General features: G+C 43.7%; 1 protein-coding gene across 4 annotated transcripts in view; it reads left to right on the forward strand.

Annotated features, from left to right (window-relative positions):
• LOC141046628 (N-acylethanolamine-hydrolyzing acid amidase-like) overlaps positions 1–8,088 on the forward strand; it is a 53,402-nt gene extending 45,314 nt beyond the window's left edge. For 2 of the 4 annotated variants that reach the window (XM_073541160.1, XM_073541177.1), the window contains 3 exons: positions 2,348–2,376; positions 3,021–3,096; positions 6,073–7,733. In XM_073541160.1, the coding sequence (XP_073397261.1) occupies positions 2,348–2,376; positions 3,021–3,096 (105 nt within the window). In that variant the 3' untranslated portion in view covers positions 6,073–7,733. Of the gene's footprint in view, positions 1–2,347; positions 2,377–3,020; positions 3,097–3,300; positions 3,491–6,072; positions 7,734–7,817 lie in introns of those variants that run through there. The other 2 variants (XR_012219627.1, XR_012219625.1) reach the window with 2 other exon arrangements.
• The last annotated feature ends 13,000 nt before the right edge of the window (positions 8,089–21,088 follow it).

A 21,088-nucleotide genomic window follows, 5' to 3' on the forward strand; every position in this document is an offset into this window, starting at 1 on the left:
GAGTCCAGACCCCATGAAGGGTGAAAGCTTCACTAGTATGGTGGATGGACCACAAGAATCTGTGCAAAGGAATCAACTGGTCCCAGATCCCCCTGGTCACGGTAACGTCAGACACCAGCAAAAAAGCCTGGGGAGCTGTGGTGTCCCGACAACCATTCCAGGGGTTGTGGAGCCAGAAAGTGAGTGCAAAATCCTCAAACTTCAGGGAGCTGAAGGCCGTGGAGGAAGCTTTCCTGGCAGCAAGACACCTAGTCCAGGGCCATCATATCAGAGTCTACTCGGACAACATAACAACAGTGGCCCATTACAGACACCAAGGTGGCACAAGATCCAGCAGCCTAGAGGGCCTTTCAGGCCGAATATTTTGCTGGGCCGAAAGACACCTCCGTTCTCTAACAGCAGTTCACCTAAAGGGTACCTCCAATCTTCAAGCAGATTTCTTGAGCAGAAAATGCATCCAGCCTGGCGAGTGGAGCCTAAACGAAAGAATCTTTCAGAGGCTGGTCAACAGGTGGGGTCTTCCGGAGGTGGATCTACTGGCCTCAAGAGAGAATGCCCGAGTGAGAAACTACTTCTCCCTGAACCCCAGGGACAGATCCCTGAGGGTAGATGCCTTCGCCCACAAGTGGAGGTTTCGTCTGGCGTATGCCTTCCCGCCAGTTCCAATCCTTGCCGCAACCCTGAGGAAAATCCGGGAGGATCGGACCCAAACCATTCTAGTAGCCCCACTATGGCCAAAGAGGAGCTGGTATTCTCTAATTACAGAGCTACAGGTAGACGGGCCATTCCACCTACCCCTGGAAAACGACCTTCTCTTGCAGGGCCCTCTACATCACCCAAACATCCGGGGAATGAAGTTAGCGGCCTGGTTACTGAAACCTAGATCTTGAGGGCCAGGGGGCTATCAGAAGCAGTAATAAAAACCCTCCAGAAATCACGGAAACCGGTCACCATTGCTATTTATAACAAAATATGGAAAAAGTTTTCCTCATGGTGTCTGCCAGATTTGGCTGACCCAGAAAACCCTAACATTTCCTGTATTCTGGATTTCTTACAGAGGGGGCTTGAGCTAGGTCTAAAGCCCAGCACACTTAAAGTCCAGGTATCAGCATTAAGCTCCATGTTTGACTGTAACTTAGCCAACCACAGGTGGATAAAAAGATTCATTACATCAGCCACTAGGCTACATCCAAAAAGGCTAGTTGCCATTCCACCATGGGACTTGAATGTGGTACTTACGGGACTCACTCAATCTCCCTTTGAGCCCCTGCCATCTTGTACTCCTCAGCTCCTCTCCTGTAAAGTGGCCTTCCTTATAGCAATAACCTCGGCAAGGCGAATAGGAGAGCTCCAAGCTCCCTCAATCAGGGAACCCTTCCTAACAGTTAGAGACGATTCCATCGTTCCTACCAAAGGTTGTGTCTGACTTCCATAGATCACAGGAAATAATTCTTCCCTCATTTTGTCAAAACCCAGCAAACCCTAAGGAAGAGGTGTTTCATACGCTGGACGTGAGGCACATAATTCTCTACTACTTAGAGTGTACCAAACCCTATAGAATTGACCACAACCTATTCATCCATACCTCTGGTCCAAACAAGGGAAAAAAGGTAGCAAAGAACACTATTGCCAATTGGATTAAGAGGGCAATCTCCGAAGCATACCTGGCGCAGAACATCACTCCCCCCTACGGGGATCAAAGCGCACTCAACACGATCTACCTCTACTTCATGGGCTGAGAGGGCAGGCGCATCTTCAGAGCAGATTTGTAAGGCCGCAACCTGGTCCTCCTTACATACTTTCACTAAACACTACAGGTTGGACCTTGTGTCCAACAGGGATCTAGTCTTTGGCTGAAAAGTTCTTCAGGCCGTTGTCCCCCCCCCCCCAGTGCAGTATAGGTTGTTATGCCTCCTATGCTGTCGTGGAAGGTTGCTAGAGAAAATAGAATTAGACTTACCGGTAATTCAGTTTCTAGAAACCTTCCACGACACCACTATTTCCCTCCCTGTATTCTTGGACGAACCTCTGAGAATTTTAAGGTAACCGGTGCTATGGTGATTAGTTATGTCACTGGTGAGAGGGAGGTGGGAGGGACCTTTTAACCTCTCGTGCTTCCTGTCCCCCATTAGGGAGTGGAGACAACCTCCTATGCTGTCGTGGAAGGTTTCTAGAAACGGAATTACCGGTAAGTCTAATTCTATTTTATAGACGACTGGGAATGAGCCCTTAATGGGGCAGGATATTGGGGTTAACTTCAGCCTGATTTGAAATGTTTATAGTGTTTATGTAGCGTTAGATAGTAAAGCTGTGATTTTTAATAATTTCTTTGTATTTCCAAACACAGGTCCTGTCTGTGAAGCCAGTGATTAATTCGTATGTATTTCAATATTTAAACACTACAGTATTTTTTATTTTAAATAATTATTACCATCATATGTATCACCATAATTGGTTGTATAGTTTACTATATCACCATAACTTTCCATGGTAATAAGATAACCAGCCCATTTAACAGCTTGTTGGGGGTGACTTTTCTTACCCACATCTATCAGCTGTTATATCTTGGGAGCCAATGGCTGTCCCCAATTACATAAAAAAGGAGTTGCTGTTGTGAGAGAGCACGTCTAAGGCTTTGGTCACACAAGAAAGATAAGAACAAAGTTCTAGTTACATAAGGTTTTATTCAATGTTTTCTCTCCCCCCTTCTCCTTTGACCATTGAAATCTATTGGGAAAACATAAGGAACTGTAAATATCACGTATGCACTTTGCTGCACCATTAAATGTCTCCTGGCAGCTGGAGGTGGAGAAACAAGTACCTTGTTTTGGTAATCAAGGTGGATCCCATCTGTGAGACCCCCCCATCTTTTTGATAGTGGATAAGAGATAACTTGTTCAGGCTGGAATACCTCAATAAAGTGTGTAGAACATCTAAGCGTTTTATAAAGATTTGCCTGTTCTAAATGAAGATTACTATATTTTGGCAAGTTTTTTTCATGTGTTTTTGTTGATTTTTAGAAACACAGTCTATACAACAGTAATGGGTGCTGCAACTCCAGAGAAATACACAACTCGAATCCGAAATGAAGTTTAAGTAAGTGTTAGGCATTTAGCAATTAAGATCTCTTAAATGAATGTTGGGTTTAGATGTCTTAATAAACTGGAGCACAGATTTCACATGAACATCTATGGCCTGAAAGATGCTAAGGAAAAATTGCCAAAAAGAATCAACATATGCCTAGCAATGTAAATACAACATTATGTTCGGTCTTTATAAGGTTCTGTCTTCTTCTTTTAGACTTCAAAAGTTTTGAAGCCGCTAAAAGAATACACCTGACCGTTTTTTGGAAACAGTTCATTATTTGGTATACACAGTTCTAAAAACAAATACGTCCGTGGCGAAATTGCCACAAAAACGACCAAAGAAGATACTTTAGGGAAAACACCGCTGACCTTTTCCTGAAGCGTCGTCTTCAAAATCTCAGCAGGTACACCAGCATCTAAAAGACTCTGTATGCGCATGCCATAACATGTCATCCTGTCTCATGATCTGGAAGTGTTGTTTGCCACTTATGACAAAAGATGGTGTAAGGTCATGTTCACATGTTCAGTATTTGGTCAGTATTTTACATCAGTATTTTACATCAGTGTTTGTAAGGCTACATTGCAATAACAGGCGATCAAAAGATCATATTTACACCAAAATGGGATCAATGAAAACGTCAGCTCGACGCGCAAAAAATAAGCCCTCACCCAACCCCAAATCACGAAAAATGGAGACGCTATAGGTCTCGGAAAATAGCGCTTTTTTTTTTTTTTAACCAAACTTTGGATCTTTTTTATACCACTTTAAATTAAAAAGACCCTAGACATGTTTGGTGTCTATGAACTCGTAATGACCTGGAGAATCTGAATGACAAGTCAGTTTTAGGATTTGGTGAACCTAGCAGAAAAGCCAAACAAAAAATAAGTGTGGGATTGCACTTTTTTGCAGTTTCACCATACTTGGAATTTCTTTCCTGTTTTCATTACACGATATGTTAAACCAATGGGGCCATTCAAAAGTATTATTATTATTATTATTATTATTATTATTATTATTATGCATTTATATAGCGCCATTTATTCCATGGCGCTTTACATGTGAAAAGGGGAAATATAGACAAGTATAATAAACATGTGTAAGACAAGGGACACACAAGTACATAAGGAGAGGGGACCCTGCCCGCGAGGGCTCACAGTCTACAGGGATGGGTGAGGATACAGTAGGAGAGGGTAGAGCAGGTCATGTTGTGGTTTAGTAGACCGAGGATCATTGCAGGCTGTAGGCTTGTCGGAACAGGTGGGTCTTCAGGTTCTTCTTGAAGGTTTCCGTTGATGGTGAGAGTCTGATGTGTTGCGGCAGGGAGTTCCAGAGTATGGGGGAAGCACGGGAGAAGTCTTGTATGCGGTTGTGGGAAGAAGAGATAAGGGGGGAGTAGAGAAGGAGATCTTGAGATGATCGAAGGTTGCGTGCGGGTAGGTACCTAGAGACCATGTCACAGATGTATGGAGGAGACAGGTTGTGGATGGCTTTGTATGTAATGGTTAGGGTTTTGAATTGGAGCCTCTGGGCGATAGGAAGCCAGTGAAGGGCCTGGCATAGGGGGGAGGCTGGGGAATAGTGGGGAGACAGGTGGATTAGTCGGGCAGCAGCGTGTAGGATGGACTGGAGCGGAGCCAGAGTGCTAGAGGGGAGGCCAGAGAGTAGGAGGTTGCAGTAGTCGAGGCGGGAGATAAGAGCATGCACTAGTGTTTTTGTGGTTTCATGGTTTAGGAATGAGCGGATCCGGGAAATATTTTTGAGTTTGAGGCGGCAGGAGGAGGCAAGGGCTTGGATATGTGGTTTGAAAGAGAGCGCAGAGTCGAGGATCACCCCAAGGCACAGAGCGTACGGGACTGGGGAAAGAGAGCAGCCGTTGACATTGATGGATAGGTCTGGTGGAGTGGAAGAGTGAGATGGGGGAAAGATGATGGTGTACAACTTGTTGTACAACTTGTCCCACAAAAAACAAGCCCTCACATGACCATATTGACCAAAGAATAAAAAAGTTATGGCTCTGGAAAGAAGGGGAGCAAAAAACAAATATGGAAAAATCTGGTTATGAAGAGGTTAAAGACTAGGTTTGGGTATTGTTAGACATGGACTTTTGATTGAAGCTTGTACTCCAGATACCGGACAGGCCACAAGCTGTCAAGTTAACAGGGAAATTGATATTCCCAGCAACCTGACCATGAATAGAAAAGCATTTTTCTAGAGCAGGGGTCCTCAACCTGTAGCTGAGAGCCACATGTGGCTCGCGGTCCCATGAATTGTGGCTCGTGGCTGTCTGTCAGCTTGGTGAATTAGCTCCAGGTCTAGCAAACAGGTATGAAGAGAACATCTCAAAATGGTGAATTTTGTAAGTAGCCCTGCACAGAAGTGCAGATCTGGATGCACATGTACTGTCTTGGGGTTTAGAGATGTTTTAGGTATGGTACGCTGGAGGATGATACTACCTGTTAGAGGAGGTTCTTGAAGCTGGATGCGACAGTGTGTTGGGAGAATGGGGGTATTGTGGGAACCCCTGGAACTCGGTGTACTTCTTTGGAATGATTTCTGTGGCAAAGCTTTGGTTATCATTATACCTGTAATGGGGGCTTTGGTTGACACTACTCTGAGTGGGGTGGGAGCTTGATGTGGCTCGCAACCCTCTCTCAGTGCTGAATGTGGCTCGCGACCCTCTCTCTAAGCTGTATGTGGCTTTCAAGGTCAGAAAGGTTTGGGACCACTGCTCTAGAGGGTGTATTGGCAATAACAATTTTACATTTTAGAATCTCACTTCACGTAGGTCTTATGTTGTATGTTGACACATCTGATAAGAAGATGTAATTTTGGGAATGCTTTTCACTTGGGGAAGGAACCAAGCTTTTTCTGTAATTTGATGTAGTCACTTATTTGAGCATGTACTTGAATTATCGAGCATACAGAAGTATTTCATTATATATTATTCCTAATATGTTGTCTACTATATCTTTTATCTTTCCGCAGAGCTTCAAATTAGTATTTCTGAACAAGTTTGCCAATTGACTCTTTCACATTTCCGAAAGTTTGAACATGATTGCCAGCGCTACATGAATTAATTTGCGTATTTTCCAAGTAATATATGCTTTGTATACTATGTTGGGCTTCCTGTTGAATGAAGGTTTTTTGTTTGAAAAAGCAAATATGTGACATAGACAGAAATAACTCCTACTGATTTTCCAGTTTGGTGCAGATAATCCATGCTTTGGGGGTTCATAGGCTGTTTCAAAAGAAGTTGTCTTTTTTTTCATTTAGAACACAAGGGCCTTGCATGTTGACTAAAATGGCTAGAAGCCTCTCAAGTAATTTTTCTAGTGTGTAGTAGCCTTGCTGCATAGACAGATTTTACCACTTGTTGTGCTTCCTTTACTTACAGGTAAGGCCTCTTTCACACTTCCGTTTTTTACAATCAGTCACAATCCGCCAGGTTTTGAAAAAAAACGGATCCTCAATTTTTTTTTTGAGGATCCGTTTTTTTCTCATTGACTTGCATTAATGGCGGATTGTGACGGATTGCTGTCCGTTGCATCCGTTTTTTGTGAGGATCCGCCAAAAGTTGCTGTCCGTCACCATCCTCAAAAATTTCAAAACGGAGCTTGTAACGTTTTTTTCTCTGGTGGATCCTGCAAACACTGATTTAACCCGAATTTCTTTCTGGGTGCCGGACAAAAAAAATCTCTCTCTCTCTCTCTCTCTCTCTCTCTCTCTCTCTCTCTCTCTCTCTCTCTCTCTCTCTCTCTCTCTCTCTCTCTCTCTCTCTCTCTCTCTCTCTCTCTCTCTCGCGCGATTTCTTCATTTTCAGGATCCGTCTGAAAACGAATCCTGTGACATCCGTTCACATCAGTTTAGAACGGATCCACTTGTCCGCCTTTTTGGCGGATTATAACTGATGCAAAAAACTGAAGTGTGAAAGAGGCCTAACCAAAGCATAGAGAATGTAAATGCTGCAGTCGGACAGTCCATTGTAATTGCTGGCATCTGTTAATTTACCCTGTTTGTACTGTATTTGTTTTCTTTTAAATCTTATGATTTTTAATTTGGTGACAAAAAAATACTACTTATTAAGAGAGCAGCATTATTAAGGCTGGGGTCACACGGCTGTTGATTCTCTCATGCAAGAGAATTGGGCCGATTATTCTAATGTCATCCGGATCATACTCTTAAGTTTAATTTGATTGTCACCTTATTGTGATCCGATTCTGTTGCATTAGCACTTAATTTTTCCACCTTCTCCTTTTTCTGTGTCTGCAGTAATTGGACGGCACTCAGATGTATGGGTGCACATGATCCGATTATCGGATGCACTTGCAGCATGCTGCTATTATTTTATCATGCCGAATCAGCATGAGAAAAAAAATCACAGATCTGCACTGCCCCTTAGTATAACATTGGGCCTAGGGCTATCCGATAAAACTTTGGTTGCACTCAGCTGTGTTATACCCTCTTGTGACAGAACTCTGTAGAGGAATAAGTGGATTTTTGTCCACGCTGCCCAAAACGCGTTTCTAGGTTTTTTGCAACCCCTTCATCAGGAAATACTACATGAGACATACATAGGTGGTGCATTAAATACATACAGATTTAGAAAGAAAAAAAACAAGTCCGATGACACATGTCAAAGTTCATAGTTTGCCGACAGATAGTATGTTATCATTTGAATCCTTATAATAATTAGAAACTATTTATAATGACATGTCTCTTTGAATTTACAGGTTTGTTTGACAAAAAAAAAAAAATATTAAATACTGAACCAAGAAAAAGATCTGTCTCGAACTCCAAAAGACATGCTTCAGTTTCCTCAAGATCAATTAGACCATTCAGCTTTATTAGCAGGTTCCTTCCAGTGCATCCGATGTGGGTGGTTACATGTTGAAATGGACCATTAATTGAAAATAAACCATTAATTAAAATGTGTAGATTTTAAATTTTAATCAATTAAAAATAAGATTTTTATTAATAAAATAAAAATGTTTAATATTTTTAGTCCGGCTTATTCCTGTTTTTTAAAAAATTATATAAAAAAGAGCAGATTAATGAACTGCCATGTCTTCGATGGCAGAATGGGACGGGCAATGCACTCAGCTGATGTAACATCGCATTACCATCGCATCACAGGAGAAGCACACAGCGCTATCCCAGGAAGCACAAGGCTCCTAGCAGCTTCGGCATAAAGACGAACCGCCCAGCAGCCAGTGCAAGCCATACCAAAGACGACACCCTCCAACTTCAATCAAAACCACTACAGCGCAACTCCTTCTGCAGCACCACCAATTCCCACCACCCGAGAAGCACACACCAACTCGGAGGACAAAGAAATATTCAACAAAGGAATACTTAATAAAGGACCCATTCACAGACCATAAACTTAATTTTATAATTTCACTATAGTACAACTTCTGCAGCGATATTCACTTCCACTGCCTGAGGAGTACACAACATCATGTCAGGGGATAAAGAAATAAAATAATTTGTAAGGAATATTAGCAGACTTGAAATATATATTTTTGTGAAGGCGTCCTTGAGTTAATAATTAGAGAGGGGAAAAAAAAAGGAAAAGAAATTAATTTCATCAAAGTAAAATCAAAAAACAATACTGAGGAAGAGAGATTTCCTGCGTTGCAGGACAAAAGGGGGTAAAGCGAAATTTAGAACCCCTAACGGGGCAAACACCAGGTTCAGATTGCTCATTCCATTTTCTACTCACAGCACCAACAGTTCATTCCTATAGATGTGGAACGTTTTTGATTCCTAAGTTCTCCTCCTGTGATGCGATGGTAATGCGATGTTACATCAGCTGAGCGCATTGCCCGTCCCATCCTGCCATCTAAGACATGGCAGTTCATTAATCTTCTCTTCTTTTTCTTTTGTATATAATTTTTTAAAAAATAGGAATAATAAGCTAGACTAAATATTTCAAAAAAATATTTTCTTAATAAAAATCTTATTTTTAATTGATTAAAGTTTAAAATCTGCAAATTTTAATTAATAGTTTCTTTTCAATTAATGGTCCATGTCAACATGTAACCACCCACATCGGATGCACTGGAAGGAACCTGCCAATATAATAATAATCTTTATTTTTATATAGAGCTAACATATTCCGCAGCACTTTACAGTTTTGCACACATTATCCTCGATGGGGCTCACAATCTAAATTCCCTATCTTTGGAATGTGGGAGGAAACCCACGCAAACACGGGGAGAACACATAAACTCCTTGCAGATGTTGTCCTTGGTGGGATTCGAACCCAGGAACCCAGCGCTGCAAGGCTGCAGTGCTATCCACTGAGCCACCGTAATATTGCTGAATGGTTGAATTGTCAGGCAATAGATCTTGAGGAAACATGTCTTTTGGAGTTCGAGACAGAGATCTTCTTTTTCTTGGTTCAGTATTTAATATTTTTGGTCAAACAAGCCTGTGAATTCAAAGAGACACGTCATTATAGATAGTTTCTAATTATTATTATGATTCAAATGACAACATACTATCTGCCGGCAAACTATGAACTTTGAAATGTGGCATCTAACTATGAACTTTGACGTGTGGCATCTGACTTTTTTTTTTTTTTTTTTTTCTAAATCTGTATGTATTTAATGCACCACCTATGTATGTCTCGTGGTCTCCTGATGAAGGGGTTGCAAAAAACCTTGAAATGCGTAGAATAAACCACTGTCAACTTTAATAACCATCTGGAACTTCATCTTTTGGGCAGCGCGGACAAAAATACACTTATTCCTCTACAAAGTTCTCTCTTATATAGTCGGTGACCGACTTGTGGATCTGCGGCAACACTTATCTATACATGCTTTCAACACCTAATACCTGGTGAGCAGTTTTTTTGGCTAAACCGCTTATTGTATATGTGGGATAAGACCCTATTTTGCACTTGTGTCTTCCTTTTCTTCACAATACTAATACCCTCTTGTGAGTGAGACCTTAGGCCACATTCACATGTTCAGTATTTGGTGAGTTTTTTTACATCAGTATTTATAAGCGAAAACCAGGAGTGGGTGATAAATACAGAAGTGGTGACTTGTTATTTTTTTCCTCTGAATGTTCCACTCATAGTTTTGGCTTATAAATATTGCTGTAAAATACTGACCAAATACTGAATGTGCGAACATGACTTTAGTGTGTTTAATTTATTTCATGTATGTAACCCTTCTCACATGAATAGGATCATGGAATTAATGGTGCTTTAAAAATCAATAATAATGCTATGTCTTTGTCTGCTTGTTCTGAATAATATGTGAGTTTTTAGTTTAATGTAACATGACATTTTATTTTTCAAATATGTTTTTGAAAATATGTATTTTAACACCGATTTGTAACATTATGGTTTTGGTCACACAGCCAGCGATTTTTATATGCGAGAGCATCGGGCTGATTATTCTAATGTCATCCAGATTAAACTCTGTTAGAGTTTGAGCCAAGTGTCACTTTTGTGTGATCAGACTCTCTTGCATGAGATAATCGTATCACGGGTGCGGAGAAGACGAGAACTTAATTTCTCCATCTTTTCCATTGTCTCTGCTGATTTCGGACTGAACTCGGATGACATCCAAATACAGTCCTATGTTTCACATGCACTTATAGACTTGTATGGTCATGCATGATCCGATTATTGGATACATTTTCAGCATCCTACTATTGTTTTCTCTTGCCGATTCAGCATGAGAAAAGAATCGGAGATCTGCAGTGATGACCTGAGGTTAGCATCCTCAATAGTCAGAACCTCCCACTCCCGTCTCCAGGACTTTACACGTGCTGTGCCAATTCTTTGGAATGCACTTCCCAGGTCAATACGATTAGTCCCCAATCCCCACAATTTTGTTTTACCATAACCAGGTTCCCCGCATCATGTTCCCACATGCTTTATGCATCCATTAGACCTCTGTGTCTGTTCTGTTACACACTTAACATTATGGCTGGTCTAAACAATCAGGGCAATTGTTACCACCCACCTTTCATGTCTACCTCTTTCCTCATAGACTGTAAGCTTGCGAGCAGGGCCCTCATTCCTCTTGGTATTTGTTATAATCTATGTGATTATTGTTATGCTGTAATGTCTATTGTCTGTACAAATCCCCTCTGAAATGTAAAGTGCTGTGGAATATGTCGGCGCTATAGAAATAAAATGTATTATTATTAGAAAGCACTCATCAGTCGTGTTAGGCTAAGTTCACACTTACGTATGGCAGGTCTGCGTATGGCTGCGTACTTCCTCCCTTAAGCTCCTCCTACACTCCACCTACTTCTGCATGCGTCCTGCGTACCCATCTTTAACGTTGGGTACGCAGGGACATGTGTTGTATGCGTATGTGTCCGCATATGGCATTTTGATGTGCTCACCGTCCACATGGGAGCGCAACATGTTGCATTTCTGTGCAGTCGGCGTGCATGTCAAAACGCCGCATGCGGACTCATCCGCATACAACGCATGTCCCTGCGTACCCAGTGTTAAAGATAGGTACACAGGACAACGTAGGATGCATGTGGAAAAATGCGGAGCTTAAGGCTATGTGCCCACGTTGCAGATATGCTGCAAAATTGTCCGCAGCATTTCCGCAACCTCCCGCTGCCGGTAAAACGCATGCAGAATTCGCATGCATTTTCCCGCAAAACACAAGCGTTTTGCAAGCGTTTTTAGCTTGCAGAATGCTAGCGCTTTTCCAAGCGATTTTGAAGCATCGCTTGGAAAAGTGATTGACAGGTTGGTCACACTTGTCAAGCATAGTGCTTGACAAGTGTGACCAACTTTTTACTATTGATGCTGCCTATGAAGCATCAATAGTAAAAGATAGAATGTTAAAAATAATAATAAAAAAAAATATGGATATACCTCCTGGCGGCCTCCGATCTCAGCGGTGATCCCGGTCCTCAATGGCGCTGCCAGCAAGTTCCGTTCCCAGGCGTGCTTTGCGACCTGCTACGTCATCAAAGTTCATTTTGCTGCAAAGCACGCCTTTGAAGTACTGCTGAGGACTCCGGGGGCCGACAAAGGGTAAATATATCCCTATTTTTTATTTTAATTCTATTTTTTTACAGGAATATGGTACCCAGGGCATGGAAGAGAGTCTCCTCTCCTCCAGACCCTGGTTACCATCCGCACATGAAGCGCTCACTTTACGCATGGTGTGCATAGCCACATGCGTAAAGTGAGCGTTTCAATGCAATTCTAAGGTGGCAGAATCGCCGCGATTCCGCAAAATTAGTGGACATGCTGCGGATTTTTCCGCTATGCGATTCCACAGCGGAAAAATCCACAGCATAGGCACAGCAGCTGCAGAATCTCATGGGATTGCGTTTTGTTAGCGTTTTTTAAGCGTTTCTGCAGCGGCAAAGACGCGGTGGAAACGCTTAAAAAACGCAACGTGGGCACACAGCCTAAGGGGGAGGACGTACGCAGCCATACGCAGACCAGCCATATTCAAGTGTGAACTTAGCCTTAAAGAGCCATTAGAGACAGTATATGTAGATCACTAATATTTCTTTATTCTTCAAATGAACTTGTCTTCTACCACTAAAGGGTCTTTCCTAAGGATGTTGTGGCCTAAAATCTTAGTTAAGACTATGCAGTGACACGTTTTACTTTAAGGTGGTAAGCAAACGATAACACTGTGACTAAAACATTTGACTTGTGTAAAAAAAAAAAAAAGGCTGTAATTTATTACTTGTCATGTTTTTACTACTTTCAATAAATGTCATGGAATGCAGATAGACACTTTTTATGATTTATACATTGTAGTAAGGGTTTATGCCATAGGGGTAGTTGTATACCTTTCACAAAGTGTTGTTTGCGTTGCTTTGGCTACAATGTAAAATTAAATTTTACCAGTGAATATCATCCAAAAATGATAAATGTTGTGGAGATTAGAACACAAGGGTGCCCTTTTTGCCTCATGCTGTAACATTTGTCCATGTGTCATGCCGGAGAGTATAGTCACTTGAATGGAACTGAGCTTCAATACAAGACACAGCCACTTGTCAAGGGGTGTGGATTGCTATGAAGAAAAAGCAGACCCTTCAGTTACTTAAATTGGTAATGCGTTATATATAATTATCTAAAAACTCATCTATAATAGTTGTGGAGATGAAATACGTCAGACCGGAGTTGATTTGAATATTACAGGGAACTCATCAACAAGGTTTAACACTCCAATTTATTGAAATGCTCTTGTATCTGTTTCAAAGATAAGTCCAACAATACCTTAACATGGCCAGTCTGTTCCTCCATTACTGAAAAATCAGTGTTTGAATTGATATGCAAATGAGGCAGTAGATCTGAAGCCTCTGTCACTCCAGCTCTATTCCTGGCCCAGGCCACCTCCTTCTGCTGTAGTAGACGTTTCTTGCCATCCTTATGCAACACCACAGATAACTCATTTGGAAATTCCATTTGTCTGTTCTGTTTTGAGAAATGGACAAACTGAATTAAACTTTAAAATAGATCTGTTGCATAACTGCTACAAATAGAAGCTTCTGGGGTCTGTTATCTGTCAGTTTTAGGATGGGAAAAAAAAGCTCTAAATATGGACTAAAACCACAACTCAGAAACACACCATAGCAATCAATATGGCCCCTATGCTTCTGTTTCTGATTTACGCAGTGGGTCCATTTTAGACAGTAAAGGGATTCTCCAAGAAATGTACTAAAATAAATTATACATATTTAAATATTAAACATATTTCTAAATAACTATTTATAACGAAAGACTATATAACTTACCTACTGCACCATCAATTACAACCCATCCTAGAGTTCAGAGGACACATAGCATGAGTAAGACGGCTGCTGTAATGCAAAAATGCTTCCATGAATTTATAGTCACTTACTGTACACATTACCTACTATGTAAGCAATATGGTACACTATATTTTACACTGTATATCATATATACACTACATGCACTCTATATACTCACAAGTATATCAGAGGCAGACATATAATTAGTACACCCTGTGCGGCCGCACAGGAACCCAAGAGGTAAGGGGTCCCACATCCAGCTCCAAAGAAGATGGAAGTTTGCATTCTGATGAATTATTGGACTGTAGAGGGCCCATATTCTGTTCTTGCACAGGGACCCTCTTCTGTCTGTGCCCACAAATGAAGTATATATGCTATGTACTATTTACACACACCAGTATATATATGCTATATACACACATCAATATATACACACTTAGTGTGTATGTATGTGTAATATATATATATATATAATATACTATTCCAGACCTGGGAAAAGTGTGGACTGGGGCGGCCGCCCTCCACCCAACTTGTCACTTTCACTGTTTTCTGCATCCTTGATGCAGAAACTGGTGAATACAATGATGTTACAGGGAGCCAGGAGTTTCCTCTTCCATCACTGAGCCTCAACTTCTGAAAGCATAGCAGGAGCGATAACATCATTACATCTCAGGGCATGTATAGAGAGATCATGCTGTGCCCTCAGGGGCATGTGTGGGGACATCTTGCAATGCCCTATGGGGTATGTTTAGCAACATAGGGACATTATGCTGTGTCCTAATGGTCATGTGTAGGGACATCATACTGTGCTATAAGTGTCGTGTGGGGACATCATTCTGCTTGGGGGGGGATATTATACTATGTAAGGGGATTGTGTGAGGACATCATAATGCATAGGGTGGGGACGCAGTTTTGAAAATCTCTATGGGTACATTATACTGTGTGAGGACATCATACTGTGTAGTGGGCTTTGTGGGAATATACTGTGTGGGAAGCTCTATGGGGACATTATACTGTGTAGGTGGGCTTTGTGGGGACATCCTACTGCGTGAGGACATCCTACTGTGTAGGGGGCTGTGTGGGGACATCATACTTTGTGAGGTGACGTTATACAGTGTGAGAGGGTTTATGGGGACATCATACTCTTTGAGGGAAGGTGTGGGGACTGGGGGCATCATGTTGTGAGCCGTTTATTAAGGTACAAAGGCTGAATAACAGGATGTCAGCAGTCACAGAGGAAATAAGTGCACAGGAGCAATGCAGGAGAGTTGGTCCCAGGGGCATTCCAAAAGGGTAAAGGTTCCATCATTTTGATACCGTCCAATAATATTAAATTTGTTTAATCAAAAGGGTTAAAATATATACATCAGGAGACATTATAAAATAGGGATATAAGAACATCGCCCATTTCCACGCTGTTACTCCCTGGATCTTAATTGTATATGCCTGCTCTGTTAGAATGTTCCCCTTTATAAAGGCAATTGACATGAAAAAGGTGTGTGAGTTAACACTTAGGGTACCAATGTCAAATAGTTTCAATCTGCATACTCCAGGACATTCCCAGATTAAAGGCATGAATCTATCTCTCTATAGATATACTTGTTTATTTTGGGAAAATTACACTGTGGGAAAAAAAGAATATAATTGTAAATATAATATGACATGAAGAAAGTATTATGTATGTAAGATGAATTTATATGTAAACAATGATTAATATGAAATAAAGGCAAGATAATTACTAGATTAATATGTACAAAATCAGAATTGACTGTTTAGTAAATATACATGATATCCATGTGTAGGTTTAAACCATTAGACCTAAATGTATCTAATTTAACAATCCATAAATCTTCTCTATTTAGGAATAGGTGCAGGTACGGACTGAGGCTGAAATTCAGCCCTGGCATTTGAAATCACAAAGGACCATGCTATCCCCATCCCCAAGCACCAGATAGGATATATTATTCTGGATAGAGGAAAGCAAGATTTACTACAAGACCAATATTTCTAATGCTACCCATGGCCTGCTGGGGTAAGTGATGGAGTCAGCGTCTTTGTGCTCCGTCACAACTCTTAACAGTATGGATGTCTTAAAATCGGTGTTCTTAACAACTACGTATCACACAAGACATCATACAACCAGACAGGCCCTTCTGGCATTTGCCAGAATTGTCAGATGGCCAGTCCGGCCCTGAATAGGTGTCACCTATCGCCACCTTCAATAGCTATATGGAGTTTTTCTATGGCTGTATCAAAAAAGTACCTAGTGTTACAGTGACATGTAAAATTTTCGGTACCACTGGTCAAAATTACTGTTATTGTGAACAGTTAAGCAAGTTGAAAATGAAATTATCTCTAAAAGGGCTAAAGTTAAAGATAGCGCATTTCATTTGTACTTTATGCAAAAAAAAAAAAAAAATATATATATATATATATATATATATATATATATATATATATATATATACATACACACTGCTCCAAAAAATAAAGGGAACACTAAAATACCACATCCTAGATATCTCTGAATGAAATATTCCAGTTGCAAATTTTTATTCATTGCATAGTGGAATGTGTTCAGAACAATAAAACATAAAAATCAATGTAAATCAAAATGAATATCCCATGGAGGTCTGGATTTGGAATGATACTCAAAATCAAATTACAGGCTGATCCAACTTCAGTGGAAATGCCTCATGACAAGGAAAAGATGCTCAGTATTTTGTGTCGCCTCCATGTGCCTGTATGACCTCCCTACTATACAACGCCTGGGCATGCTCCTGATGAGGTTGTGGGGAAGGTGACTTGACAGACAGACGTGACTGGTAGAAGGAGGGGACGGTTTGTGCACTAGGGACAGATTGACAGGTTAGAAAGGTAACAGCAGGGAAAGACAGAAAAGGGAGTGCAGTATTGTGAATTGACCACAAGATGGCAGGGGGGAGTAGTACAGGACTTAACATCAGCTAGGGCTTAGGAATCCGCTTAGTCATGGGTGGCGGGGAGATAGTAGCCCGTGTGGGAAATTCCCCTGTGAGAGAGGGAATAAATAGGAGAAGGCGGGGCTCCAGGAGAGATTAGAGATTAGTCCCGGGAGGAGCTCAGAAGAAGATTGGAAAGGGAGAAGAGCTCTGCCAGGGGGACAGACAAAGGAGAGACAGTCAGGGGGGTGGCCCTGATCCGACAGACCGCATGACAGGCAAGGAGAAGAGACAGTCAGGGGAAGACCCTGACTCAACGGACCTCAGGACAGACGAGGCCCCGGGGGTACCGATTGGAAGACGACCTCGGGCAGGTGAAGCGCTGGGGGTAGATTGGTCTAGGACAGCCCCCAGTGAAAGATCCGCGAGGTGCGGTACTGCGACTGGAGCTGAAGAATAGGTATCCCGGGCCTGGCGATACAGTGGTGTAAAGAAGCTGCGGTGCGTGTTTGGTGGTCGTCAGGAGGACGACAAATAAATCCGGAACTGTTACAAGTGGAAGCTGTCTCCGTCTCGTCTTTGCCTTGTCTGGTAAGCAGTGGTCCACCCCCCTAGCCCGGCCCCCTACCACAAGGTGGAGGATGGTCTCCTGAGTCTCCTCCCAGACCTGGACTAAAGCATCTGCCAACTCCTGGACAGTCTGTGTTGTATTGTGACGTTGGTGGATGGAGCGAGACATGATGTCCCAGATGTGCTCAATCAGATTCAGGTCTGGGGAACGGGCGGGGCCAGTCCATAGCTTCAATGCCTTCATCTTGCAGGAACTGCTGACACACTCCAGCCACATGAGGTTTGGCATTGTCCTGCATTAGGAGGAATGAACCCAGGGCCAACCGCACCAGCATATGGTCTCAAGGGGTCTGAGGATCTCATCTCGGTACCTAACGGCAGTCAGGCTACCCCTGGCGAGCACATGGAGGGCTGTGCGGCCCTCCAAAGAAATGCCACCCCACACCATTACTGACCCACTGCCAAATCAGTTATGCTGACTGATGTTGCAGGCAGCAGATCACTCTCCACGGCGTCTCCAGACTCTGTCATGTCTGTCACATGTGCTCAGTGTGAACCTGCTTTCATCTGTGAAGAGCACAGGGCGCCAGTGGTGAATTTGCCTATCCTGGTGTTCTGTGGCAAATGCCAAGCGTCCTGCACAGTGTTGGGCTGTGAGCACAACCCCCATCTGTGGACGTCAGGCCCTCAGACCATCCTCATGGAGTCGGTTTCTAACCATTTGTGCAGACACATGCACAATTGTGGCCTGCTGAAGGTCATTTTCTTTATCGCTTCATTGGGGGACACAGGCTACCATGGGTGTATGCTGCTGCTAGGAGGCTGACACTATGCAAATTAAGAAACGTAGCTCCTCCCTCGGCAGTATACACCCACCGACAGGCACCAAGTACCTCAGTTTGTGCTTAGTGTCTGTAGGAGGTGGACCTGGATCTCCCCAGATCTGCAACTCCATCTCTTTTTCAGATACATCTTCGGGCAAACAGGGTGTAATTACTCACCCTGCCTTCCCATATTGTGCGGCTGAGCTAGCAATGTGGTGTCGCCCACATCGCATCCCTCAGGCTGCAGGCAGGACTCTATCCCCTACCACCCTGATGGGTGCTTCTGGGCGATAACCGGCGGCTAGTCCAGGCCGATACCCCTCCTCACCCCTCTCTCCGAAGAGGGCTGAGAGGAAGACAGTGGTCACCGGCGGTGACCTCCGCCCTTCGCTGAAGGGGTTGATGCCATCTTCTGCACTGTAGCAACAGTGCAGGAAGGAGAATATTGTCTCCCAGCGACCCTTTCCATCCAGGAGCCCCTGCGGTATGCCTCCTCATTATATACCAAGCCGGAAAAGAAGATGGATGCTCCACATAGAAGTCTACGGTACCACAACCCCTCAAGGCCGCGCACTTTATTAATAGCAGCTCCATAGTTCACTCAGCGCCGGGGCCCTGCAGTGTCCCCACCGCTATCACCGACCCCCCTCCTCTCCCCGGGATATCGGCTTCACCCTAGTACATAGCGCTGTTCCTGTCAGGCGCCTGCATAGGCGTCTTGACTTTCATTTTCACAGGGGTTTTCCCTGTTCAGCGCGCGCTTTTTTGGCGCTTATTTTTCCTCATAGTCAGGCCTGAAGCCCGCATGATGCACGCCCCCCTCACTCAGCCCAGACCTATCACGCCAGTCGGACACTAGCCACGCCCACTGCTAAGGTCCTTCACTGATCCAGCGTCATAATGCTGCCCAGCACTTCGTGCACTACCCTGGCAGCCCACGGGCTTACTGTTCGGGGGCCACAGTCGCGCTCCTGCTTGCTGCGGATCGCTGGTAACGTGTAGGTTCTGTCCTCCCTGGGCCACTTTTTAGCAGTCCCCTGCAGTATTTTTACCTCACTAGAGAGTGTTACTCGCTCCCCTGCAGTATCTTTACCTCACTAGAGAATGTAACTCTCTACATATGTCCAATTCCGCAAGGGCTCCCCTTGCTAGGCCCACCATATCTCATTACGCCTGTACACCCTGTAGAAAAAAAAAAAGTGGACATCAGGTCGGTCGGCTCCTCTCTGCCCGTCCTGCAGTACCTCCACCATGCCTGCCCCACAGGAGCACACTGACTCCCGGGATGAGAGCACTCCCCCTCCACTGGAGTGGGCCGTTGCAATGTCTGTCAGTCGCAGACCTGACTAAAGTGGAATCCCAGTCCCTGGTCCAGGTCTTAGAACAACTTCCACAGCCGTCTACAGCCACCAGTGCTCCGGCCGTCTCTCACTGCGAGCCGCCAGCACTTGACCGCAACCTCCAAAGGGACAGCCTGGGTCGGAGTTCAAGGAAGCGGGCTCTGTCTGGCTCTTCTTCCAGCTCACCAGGACCCTCCGCAACATCCAGGCTCCCTTCTTCGTCCTAGCTCCCTTCCTCGGAGGAGGATCTTGGGTCAGATATAGATTCACGGACCAGGTATGACTCTTCTCCAGCTATCTACAGCCACCAGTGCTCCGACCGCCTCTCATGGCGAGTCGCCAGCACCTGTCCGCATCCTCCAAAGGGACAGACCAGGTAGGAGTGGAAGGAAGAGGCCTCTGTCTGGCTTTTCTTCCAGCTCACCAAGACCTCCGCAACATCCAGGCTGCTCTCTTTGTCCCAAATCCCCTCTCTGAGTAGGACCTTGGGTCAGATATAGATTCACGGTCTGGGTATAAATCAGATACAGCCCTCACGTACATGGTAGATAGCCTTATATCGGCTATTATCCAAATACTCAAGCTAAAGGAGGATGAGATCCTTCCTCCCTCCTGAACCTTTCCAAATCACTAAGAGTTCGAGGCTAAATTGAGCAAACAATGGGAACATCGAGAAGGGACAAAATCATCTAGACGTGCTCCTCACAAAGTGAGCTGAGTCCCCTGAGGTGGATCCACCGGTTTTCTCGCCTGTCTTCCAAGACAGTTTTATTGCTACCAGATGGTGTGTCACTGAAGGATTCGACAGACAGATCGAATCACTGTCCAAATTTTGAGGCCACTCGCGTCCTCTCTCTGTCCCAACTTCGCCTCAGCTTGGGTGGCGAAAGCCATCTCAGCCTGAGCAAAGATACTTTGTAAGGGTATCTTTGCGTCAGCTCCTCAAGATGAGCTAGCTGAATTAGTGGACGACATTGATCATGCAGCCAAATACCTTCTAGCTGCCTCAGTGATGCAGCCGGGTCTTCCGCAAGAGCAAACATTAACATCATGGCCATACGCCGCATCCTTTGGTTGGAAACATGGAATGCGGACACCATCTCTAAGAAGTTTCTTTTCTAACAGGAAGGCTCCCTGGTCATTTAGGTTCTCTCGACCTTTCCATTCTTTGGAAAGTTTCTCACAGCAGGACCATCCTTCTACCTCCAGAGAGAGGAGGAGACCATCAATCAAACCCTCGCCCCACTGGAGACCAAAGATCAGGACCCCCAAGCCTTCAGGTTTCCGCTCCAGCAGATTCTCTTCCAAGTGTCAGATCCCCCCACCTGGAGGTCTTTCCAGGGTGGGAGGCAGACCTCTTTCCTTCAGGAATGAGTGGCTGTCCGTTGTCGACGGCGCCTGGGTAAGGGAAATCACTTCCGGTTACAAGATAAAATTTCTTCACTCCCAGTGAGACATTTCTGTCTCGCCTACCAAAACAGCCAACTCAGACACCAGTTTTCCTCCATGCTGTCTCTTCCCTCCTACCCAATTCGGGAGGCGTATCTCCACATCTCTAATTGTGTACAGTACCAAGGGTTCC

This window comes from Dendrobates tinctorius, unplaced genomic scaffold (assembly GCF_039654945.1).
Source record: "Dendrobates tinctorius isolate UK_male_01 unplaced genomic scaffold, ASM3965494v1 ptg000011l, whole genome shotgun sequence".
Taxonomy (NCBI): domain Eukaryota; kingdom Metazoa; phylum Chordata; class Amphibia; order Anura; family Dendrobatidae; genus Dendrobates; species Dendrobates tinctorius.